The sequence below is a fragment of the Alexandromys fortis genome, unplaced genomic scaffold, assembly GCF_014885135.2.
Source record: "Alexandromys fortis isolate MF-2015 unplaced genomic scaffold, M_Fortis_MF-2015_v1.1 scaffold_0, whole genome shotgun sequence".
In the NCBI taxonomy this organism is placed as follows: domain Eukaryota; kingdom Metazoa; phylum Chordata; class Mammalia; order Rodentia; family Cricetidae; genus Alexandromys; species Alexandromys fortis.
The window spans coordinates 8428016-8438384 of NW_026067949.1; the positions used below are offsets into that span (position 1 = coordinate 8428016).

Sequence of the window (10369 nt, forward strand, 5' to 3'; positions counted from 1 at the left end):
ATATATAATAAACAATATAATAACTGATTATATAGCCCTTTTTAAAATTTCTCATATGGATGTTATTTTGTGTTGTTTTAAAAATTATTCTACTTGGAAAAACATTGAGAGAGAGGGATAAGACATGAATGTTAAACTAAACTAATTTGTCTAATATCTCATAAATATATGAATAACTCATTTGGCAATTTCTTAAACATTGTATCATGGTGGGTTTTTTAAATTTTGTGTGTCTAACATCTACGCCATCATAACCACTGCCGTGTATCTTATGTGGCAGAGCTGCAGATCTGCAGCGACACTGTGGTACTTTCCTGTGCTGGCAGCTAAACCTACACACAGTTCCCATGCTTGGTGGTCTCCAGTTTCCTAGCACGGTCTTCCTATGATCAGTTGCTATTAGGAAGTTGCTATTAGGAAGAACTCCCTGAAGTTCCTGTGATCAGTTGCTATTAGGAAGCACAAACCTGCAGAGATTCAAGGCATAATGGAAAGAAAAATGCAAGAAAGGTCGTTACTGTCTAAATCTCCTTGTGAGGATTTGGGGACTCATCCCCACTCAATACAATTAAATATTTCATCTCACTGAGCAGGAAACTAAAATATCCTTCTAATCTTAAGGAAGTGGTAATATCCATATTTTTATTACATATATTATGTAGAATAATACAGTACAGTGTATAAATATATAAAATAAACACCTGGGTATCTGTATATTTGTATATAATATAATTATAAAATCTTGTGGATTCGGCTACATACATCCTATGGAATGACGTGGTCCTGGCAGCTTTACATGAAATGCTTCATCCTAGTGCTATGCAGGCCATAGACTTTCTACCCTGTTCACTTTGTTTAATTTGTTTTTATTTTCTAAAAGAGACAGAGCATTATCTCTGAAGGATTGACATTCGGAAAGCTCTTAATTATGATATGTATTGTCCTAATCATGCAAATATGTCGTACCCATTACCCTATCTGTTTCCATAATCTTGAAATGCTTCTAATTAGATTCTTCATGGAACAATGGACTCAAATGTGCACTCTTTGAAACGCAGCAGATTCTATGCTAATAAGCAGAGATCAGAAGCTAACAGAGTTAAGAAATGTAAATATAGCCTGCTGTTTTCCTAACCTGAAAATGCTGATGTTTTCTTTCTTATTCATATCGTCTGGTCAAATGCTTTCTTCTCCTTCTCATGGGATCACCATTAGAGGTGAACGTTGTTTCGTTTGTCAAATTCATTCTAAGGTTCCTGTCATGTAAAATAAATCATTTTCTTCAACAAAGCTAAAAGTTTAACGGAATTCCATAATTGTTCCTTGTCCATTAAGTATGGATTAAGTGAAAAACGAGACATTATAAAGTATATTTGGTGTCTGTTCTGGTAGTTTGTCTTCTCCAGTTGAGAATCATGTTACCCTTTTGATGGAGGAATGCAGTCATGTTGATCCTAAATGGACTGCTGAGAGAATGTAATAAAACAACAACAACACAACAATTAGCTGCTAAGTGTAAATAGCCGCCCAAGATTTTTCAAAGATCCGTTTTAGCCAGGTTAAAAATAAGCAAATAAAAAAAGCCAGCAGGTCCACCTAGCATGCCATTCTTCAGTGTTCTGCCGTCTAAGTTTTAAATGAAGCAGTTTTCAATGTGAAATTTAAATCATGGTACATCACAATAATGAACAAAACAGATATTATCATTAGTTACATGTGAGGCATTGCAATTTATCTAATTATCTAATATAATTTCATAATTATAATTATCTAACATACTTTCACCCTGTATTCACTGTTTTATAACTTTGATAGTATTAATTAGTCCATTTCTAAAAAGATTTGTTATTCATACTTGTGATTGATTTAAATATGAATATTTTCAACAGAATTGAATATAGATTAAATATAACCTACCATAACAACAGGCATTGGTGGGCAATAGAGGTGGCAGAGCAGTTAAGAATACTTGCTGCATAATGATGAATATGTGTATCAAATCATAGGATGCATTTAGCTAGAGCCGTGTCCTGCAAATGCCCATAATTACATCCCAGGATATCCAGCACTCTCTTAAGACCGAATGTGCACAAGCATGAACATCTGCGTATCCCCATGTGCATATAGTTATGCAGACAAGTGCACACTTTTAAGAGAAATAATAATTTTGAACACATATTAAAATATACTTAGTTGCCACTGGAATAATTAGAAATTATAGTTTGCTAGGGACTGAAACTTTAAGTCCACAAATAAATATGAAGCTTTCCATGGAATACCTTAAGTCCCCTTAAAGAATAGAATTAGTCTGGTTAAATTTATGGGTTCAGAATACTTTTCAACACTATGCAACCCCAAGCAACACCATTTGTAAATATCTATAAAGAGTGAATCATTGAATGATGTCCTTGATTTCTTTATATTATTTTCAACAGTCTCACATAGTATTATAAAAAGTTAAATGAACAAATTTTTCATTGTGTTGAAACAACTCAAAAACATTCCTACTGTTTATAATCATTATGTTACGATGATCCAGTGATTAACTGATATGTAAAGTTTCCTTGAGATAGACAGATGATTTGAATAATAATAGTTTAAGAATGAATTGAAATTGGAATGAACATGATCTTTAAAGCATCATTGCCAAATGACTATTAGAGCAAAATAACTTTGTCTTGGCTATATTTAGAGACTGTGAAAAATATGTTTCCTAAGACCCAGAAAAGTAATTCAAATACTAAACTGTGTGTGTATGTGTGTGTACACTCAGTGAGCACTAAGCCTTCTCCCCTGGTCTCAAATCCATATATATTAATTTGATGGTTTCCTGTCTTCTTAGATAAATATGCTCCAGAAATCCAACAACCTGATAAGGAGAAAATATGCAATATTCAAACACAAAATAAAATGCATTTATATGCATTTTCCATATACCTGTATACCTATGTATACCTATAGAGACACAGGTATGCACGTATATGTTTATGAACGTGTATATGTTTATTATATTTAAGAACATATATACACTTATTACACATATATGTGTTGAGTACACATATGTATATATATATATTTAAATCTAGATAGCAAAATATTATTTATTCCATTTAGTTTAATATAAGACTTTAATATAGATGAATTTCCTGAAACTTGTAAGAAGGTAATACAGAAGAAAAAAAATTTCTACTTAGGTTCAAATCTACGAAAACTAAAATTAAATAATAAAAAGCCAATTTAAAATGATAAAGTATGAGGCACATCTAGCAGAAGCTGAAATTATGATGACTGTGAAGTGGCTTTTGGGGTTATTTCCTAAACAAAGGAAAAATACACTCTGGATTTTCCCCTCTGGACGCTTCAGTCTTTCACCAGCAACTCTCAATGACAAAATCCTCCCACAGTGTTCACTGGAGTCAGATCTCCAGGATCCAGAGCAGAACTGAAAAGAAAGGCTGTGAAATGACTCTCAGGTGCTGATGGGAAAGAAAAAGGTTGAGTGACATTGTTATTTTGTTGAACAAAAATACTTACTAAGTGACTTGGTGAAACTTCCCCCTTCTTGTGTTCAATGGCTGGGTATTATTTTTCTCCAATAATAGAATCTTAGAGTAGATGGTATGGGAGAATTGAACTTCTATCTGATTTTTATCATATCATAAAAATATTCCACCTATGTTTGACTGATTTTTTCTGAGATGATTTGTACCGTAGTGGTCACATATCACGTTAGCTGGTTTACATTGTTTACTGAAGATTTCTCCATCATTTATAGATTTATAATTTAACACTGTACCGCATACGTGGCTCCAAAATTAATTTTGTGAGTGGATCAGTTTCTTCAACTGATAGTGTGCTTTCTTTAAAGGGTAAAGTATCTATAAAATTTGATATAGAGCAGTAATTTCATTTTTGAACTTAAAATTATCATTAGAATGTATTATACATCTAAATACACGACTTTTGCATATTTAATTTGCTCATAGTTTATTACAATACACCTAAATTTGTACCTACAAATGCTTCCTACTCGGTGTAAGGTTCCTGCCCAGCCCATGACTAGGCAGTACCTGGGTAGTGCTTTCTTCTCATTATTATTCCAGTCTTGCTTTGCGTTGAAAGGGCAGCACATTCAACTTCAGTCTGAGTTTTAGAGGAAAAGAAGAAAAGATCTCTCATGGAAAGCAGTAACGTCCCTTCTTGATGTGAAACTTGTGTCTGAAATAAACGTATCTAGATTTTTACTTTTCCTCCTAAATATTGATTTTTATTATTTTCTTTGCAGACGTTTGGAACAGAATTCCATCAGGGCCATTCCTCCTGGAGCTTTTTCGCCATATAAAAAGCTCAGAAGAATGTGAGTTAATAGTGTTGTGCAAGATATGTCATTTTGTAAATTGTGTAGGTCAGGGCTGTGTAGGAAGAACTAAGCATGGATATTGAGGAGATTGACAGTCTGAGGGTCAGTTGTGTAATGGCACTTTCATTGTAGTAGTGAAACCTTATCATTTCTAATGTTCTCTATAATTTAGTGTGCTGATCGCCACAAAAGTGGTCATGGCATCTTTGGTGTGCTACTGTCTAATTAAGGCACGCCATCCTTACTAATAACTTAAGCAAATGGATACTAGTTGTTTCGACAGTGTGTGATTCACCTTTAAGTTTTAGGATCATCTAATATTTTTGTTGAATGTTATTCATGTCTTCATAGACAATGTGTACGAGTAAATCCTCTTCTCGTGAAGTCAGTGTGCCTGGCGACTCCCATGTCATTTAACCTAACCTTTTCTCTGTATGTAGAGACCTGAGCAATAATCAGATCTCGGAGCTTGCCCCAGATGCCTTCCAGGGACTGCGTTCTCTGAATTCACTGTGAGTAGCCACAGATTTTTCCGAGGGAAACCAAAATTTTCTCCACGGTCAAAAGTTTATAAATTTTCAGATTAAGACAAGAGAAAAAATATCCTTTCATTCTTTGATGAGCTATGAATTCTTAACTATAGCTGTTGTCTGTGGACTTCATCATCTCACAGAGGCCTGCTGTCTAGCTCTAACACCAGCCAGTTTTTAGGTAGATTTTTTTTTTTAACTTTGTTATTAAAAGAGAAGATTTCCATTTGGGGAATGTTTTCCCAGCTGTCATGAGTGAACAGTTTATTTTATTATTATAATTTATTTATTTTTTATTAAAAATTTCTGCCTCCTCTCTGCCTCCCAATTCCCTCTCCCTCCCCCTCCCCCTCCCCCCACTTCCCTCTCCTTCCCTCTCCAATACAAAGAGCAGTCAGGGTTCCTTGCCCTGTGGGAAGTAAGCACTCTGGCAACTCTAGATTTGTGGTCTCTTAGTCCCTAGCAGCTTGTGCCTGAGCACAGTGCTGGTCCTTTTAGGATGAGGAAGGCCAAGTGTTCCTGAGGACAAATAGGCATGGGACCCGTCATTGAATCCTCCCTTCCTCACAGGAGCAGCTCCCCGCCCCACCCCAGAATAGCCTCATAATAAGCATTAGTTATAAAGGTCAAGAGGAATTTCAGGAAGATAGCTATCCAGGAGACAGTCTTTAAAAAGTTACTAAAGGTTACCCTTCTTTTATCTTATAAAACCTTTTCAGAGTATATCAAGTAAAATAACCTTTAGCTATTTTGTGATTTGGATGTAGAGTCTGGTTAACTTATTTATTATTGGTTTCCTTGCATATAAACTATGGCCATCCTCTCAGTTTCTAGAGTCAGTTCCTCCCTCCTCCAGTGCTGCAGTATCTCTTAATAAGTACAACAAAATCTGTTTCCACAAGTTTCTTTCATACCTCACCCTTTAAGTTCTTTCTATAAACATCCTCAAGTGTATATTTATATTAATTTGATTAATGCATCTGTTGTGGGGAGGCCGCTTGTTTCCTGGCCACCCAGCAACTCAGACTCCCGAAATAATCATACAGCAACTATATTATTTAAAACATTGCTTGGCCCATTAGCTCTAGCTTCTAATTGGCTAACTCTTACACGTTAATTTAACCCATCACCATTAATCTGTGTGTCACCACGTGGCTGTGGCTTACCGGCTAAAGTTCTGGCATCTATCTCTGGTGGGGCTACATGGCTTCTCCTGGACTCCATCTCCTTTCTCCAAGCATTCAGTTTAGATTTCCCCGCCGACTGCTATTCCCTGCACAGGCACAAGACAGTATCTCTATTAAGCAATGGTATTCACAGCATACAGAGAGGAATCCCACATCATACATGTATGAAACTGTGAAAATATTTTAAATGATACAATATCAAATACCTCTACAGATTTTTTATTAAAGAACAAAACATAAATAATTTGAAATTGGTATTTAATTACTAAAATATTCTCATGTCTTAGAGAAGACATGATTTGTACAGCAATTTTAAAGGCCATTCTTAGTATGTACAAAATCGTTTGATATTATTAGCATTAACACTTACTAATTTTTAGTATAACATTGTATATTATACCCCAACTTATTAATTTGTTAGAATATGCATTGTCAGAACAATATCTTTTAAAAATCATACACTAATGGAATGATTTTATCCTTAGGGACAGAAGACGATTGCATTTTATATTTATTTATATGCATGGGTGTGCTGTTGTGTTGTGTGTATGGGTGGAGAACAGAGGCCATCTTACAGGAGTTCCTCCTTTCCTTTTACCTGTGGACCCCTGGGACTGCACTCATGTCCACAGTTTGTGCAGGCCCCTTTGCTCCCTCGGGCCATCGCACTGTCTACTTCATGGTCTTTTGCTTTCCTTACTGTAACAACAACATTACAGGTGACAGTTAGAAGTTACTCTCAGGGTTAGCATATTAGAATCCTGCTGCTCCCTCCTCGCTGTTTCCCATCTTGTGGGAGGAAACACACATCTGCTCCTGTTTGAGTGCTTGTGAGTGAAGAAGAGAAAACAGCTGTGGGTGTAGATTTCCACTTGATCTCCTCTTCTTTGCCATGGGACACTTCGGGCTGACTAGCCTGGGAGCTACACATCCCTGTCTCATGCTTCTCATGTCAAAGAAGCAGTGCGTCACCCATGCAGCGTGGCAGGGGCTTTGTCCCATAGCGCTATCTCTCCACCTCGCTACAGCTTCATTGCTTGATTTTTATTTAACTTATCATTTTGTAACACAGTGCCAAGCTTACACTTTAAATATTGTAATGGTTTTTTTATTGAGTCCTAGTTCCACCCATTCCTAGCTAATGGCTGATCAAGTTACTAATTGACATGTGCCTCGGTTATCCTGTCTATAAAATGGGGAGCACAGTCTTCCTTTGCTGACTTTACAGAAGTAGGGTGCAAACTTCTCGAGGTAATAGGTGTGATCATAGCAGATTCTTCATGACTGAACATCAGTTTGGATGGTTCTGGATTTTAAATATTCCAGAGAATATCCATGCCCCAAATCTTTAGCCTATGAGCACCTTATTTTCATCGTTTTAAATCAATATATTGAAATCTATCAAAACTCACTAACAGGACAGGAGAATGCCTAGGTGTTTAACAGCTATACTACACTTGTACAAGACTCCAGATTATCTCCCAGTGCTCATGTCGGATGTAGATCAGCACTCTGATGCACATGTATATATTAAAATAAAATATATTTTTTTAAATTTAACTTTCTGTACTCCTGTGTCTTCATCACTTCATTCCCAATTTCTGTAGAGGCTCAACTGATTCTTCTGTAGACTTTTCTTGGACTGCGGTTGACCCTCCTCCCTAGTATTGCATATTTCACTACTGGACTTTCCAATACAATGAAAACCTATCCTCTCCATTATCCCCTGCTTCCTCCTTGCTCTGATTTCTTAAAGTTGTTCACTATTATAATTCTCAGTGTACATCAAGTTTTTAATTTATAGGATGAAGTCTTTGGGCATGTCCTTTAATGATAATGTCAGCCCATAGTAAATCTTTTGCAATCGACAGTACGTTTTCCTCCATTCCATAATCTTTTTCTGCTGTAGGAACTTTATCTTTTGCCAACTTTCAGCAAGGCAAAATTCAATCTGACCAACACAGCTGCTGTTGCCCATTTTCCCTCAGTCAAGTCCCATACGTTTTAGGTAGATTTGTGTTCTTAGTTTTGCTGCTAGTTGCACAAACAAGAACTTCTTTAATGTGCCTGTGTTGTTATAAAGGACCTAAAAAGTTTCCCACCATATCTAAATAATCATGCTTCTCTGGAGACACTGCTCAATGTGTTATTAGTGATATATGGATTTGATCCAACTTCCTGTTCAGAGGAGATCATTTATGTTTTCTAGTTTTGTTTTAATATTTTAATTATTTTTAATTATTTATTTTATTTAAAAAGTATAGGTGCTGGGAGAAAAGGAGTCCATTTTCTTTCAGTGTGTGGCCCCTCGGTGATTTCACCAGGCTCCAGGGGACATCACACATCTAAAAGTATACAGACAGCATAAATTGAACTTGAACAGTCCAAAGTTTTTTAAAACAAAAGAAAGGACACAGAGTTGTGTGGGTAGGAAAGGGAGAGCGGGTCTGAGAGGAGTTGTTCAGCGCGAGTGGGGGGAGCAAATTATAACCAAAATACATTATACAAAATTCCCAAAGAGCAATAAAACATTGCCAAAACAAAACCAAAAAAAACACAAATTCTTTGACCTCCTTGCATTTTACTTTTTATGTCTTTTCTTTCCCTCACCTTTATATATCTTATCTTAGTTTCATGAAACTACTTTGGCTTTGGATAATTTTGACCTGTTTTTCTGCTGCTGCTGCTGTCTTTACACCATTCTCACATAAGAACAGTGATTCTGTCTGTAATCCCAGCTCTGTATCAGTAGCGACAGTGGGATCCCTTGCACTGACAGAAAAGACAGTCCACTCTATGAGTGAGGTCCTGGATCAGTGAGCCACTGGATCTCAAAAACTAAAGGGTGGAAGTGATTGAGCACACTTAGGTTGGGCTCTGTGCTAAAACTCACATACCCACATGTACATGCGTACACACACACACGCACACACAACAACAACACAATGTACCCTGGCCTCACACGGCTATACATTTGATAAAGAAATCTCATTCACAGATATGTAGTATTTGTTGACTGGCTTTGTTTGCGGTTGATAGACCACATACCAAGAGCATCTCTCCAGTGTGTTTCCTGTGTCCCTGCATAAGTTCCTCCTTTCATTGCTATTTTCTACTTTCCCTTTTGGTCTGATACTAACAATATTAATTTAGTAATTTTGTGACATGATCCTTTGACAACCCACATGGTACTTTGAAAAAAAAATAATTCCATCATAAACTCACGACCTTTCTCCTAACCAAACCACCTTAGATGCTTCTCCCAAGTGAATAACACATGAAGTAATTCACACTTTCATCTTTTTTAAAGTGGGACTCCCGTGATTTATGAATGCCTTTGTAGATTTTTAAATGTCAGTGGATTAAAAAAATATGAAAATTTAGTTTTCGAAATTACACTCTGGAATGTTCAATTGATATAAAACCCATTCATCTAGGCCAGATCAGTTGTATGTTTACAAATGGCAGGCATTTATGACTTACGTGTTGAATTTACTTGAAGTGTGTACCATGCTTGCTATCTAGCACCCTTGCTGACATGTGCAAGGGACTTGGCTACTGTTGGATGTTTCAATTCAATTAAATATTGTGAGCTGATGTCGGATTAATCTGTCCAGTTGTATCTCCCCCTGATCTCTTTTATTCTTGGTCTCAAAAACATACATTTCCCCCTTTTTATTTCTTGATGCTCACTTCACCGTCTCTCTGACAATACAGCATTTTTCCTTTGCTTCTTTGATTTTTAAAATAAATTGCTTCTTCTCTAATTGATTTGTTTGATTCTCTAAAGAAAAGTCTCTATATTCGATATAAGTGCCTTTTTAAGTGTGCTTTAAAGTTGTGGCACTGGCATCTGAACAAATGGACTGTCTCCCTGCACTGTGTAGCAACTTGATTTATTTATTCTTTGGCGTGTTTTCTTCCTCCTCGGTAATACATCCCACCTCTCGCTGGCATCTCAAAAGGTAAACAGTATTCCTCTCACTCCAGTAATTTTTTCCCATTGCACCTTCATCTTTCAAACACTAGAATCATTCACTGGTGTCAAGAAAATTACTTATTACAAATCATCTATTCAGCTTTTCCTTTGTATACCAAGACACTCATCTATCCTTATCCAGTTCTGAAATTATATTTATTGTAGGCAGTGTGTAAACATGAAAAAGGAGGTGCATTTAAACAGCCTCTAAGAGGCAAAGCCCTTCCTACTTTGGTCGGGAATTTATATACCTATATTTCTAAAGAAAATTTATATGATATTATTAATAAAAATGTTCTGCATTTAAAGTACC

At 36.2% G+C, this 10369-nt stretch overlaps 1 protein-coding gene across 2 annotated transcripts in view; it reads left to right on the forward strand.

The window, feature by feature from the left end:
- The window catches only part of Slit2 (slit guidance ligand 2), a 330345-nt gene that overhangs the window by 228084 nt on the left and 91892 nt on the right, over positions 1-10369 (forward strand). For both annotated transcript variants that reach the window (XM_050150144.1, XM_050150145.1), the window contains exons 10-11: positions 4286-4357; positions 4801-4872. In XM_050150144.1, coding sequence (XP_050006101.1) covers positions 4286-4357; positions 4801-4872 — 144 coding nt within the window. The remainder of the gene's footprint in view (positions 1-4285; positions 4358-4800; positions 4873-10369) is intronic.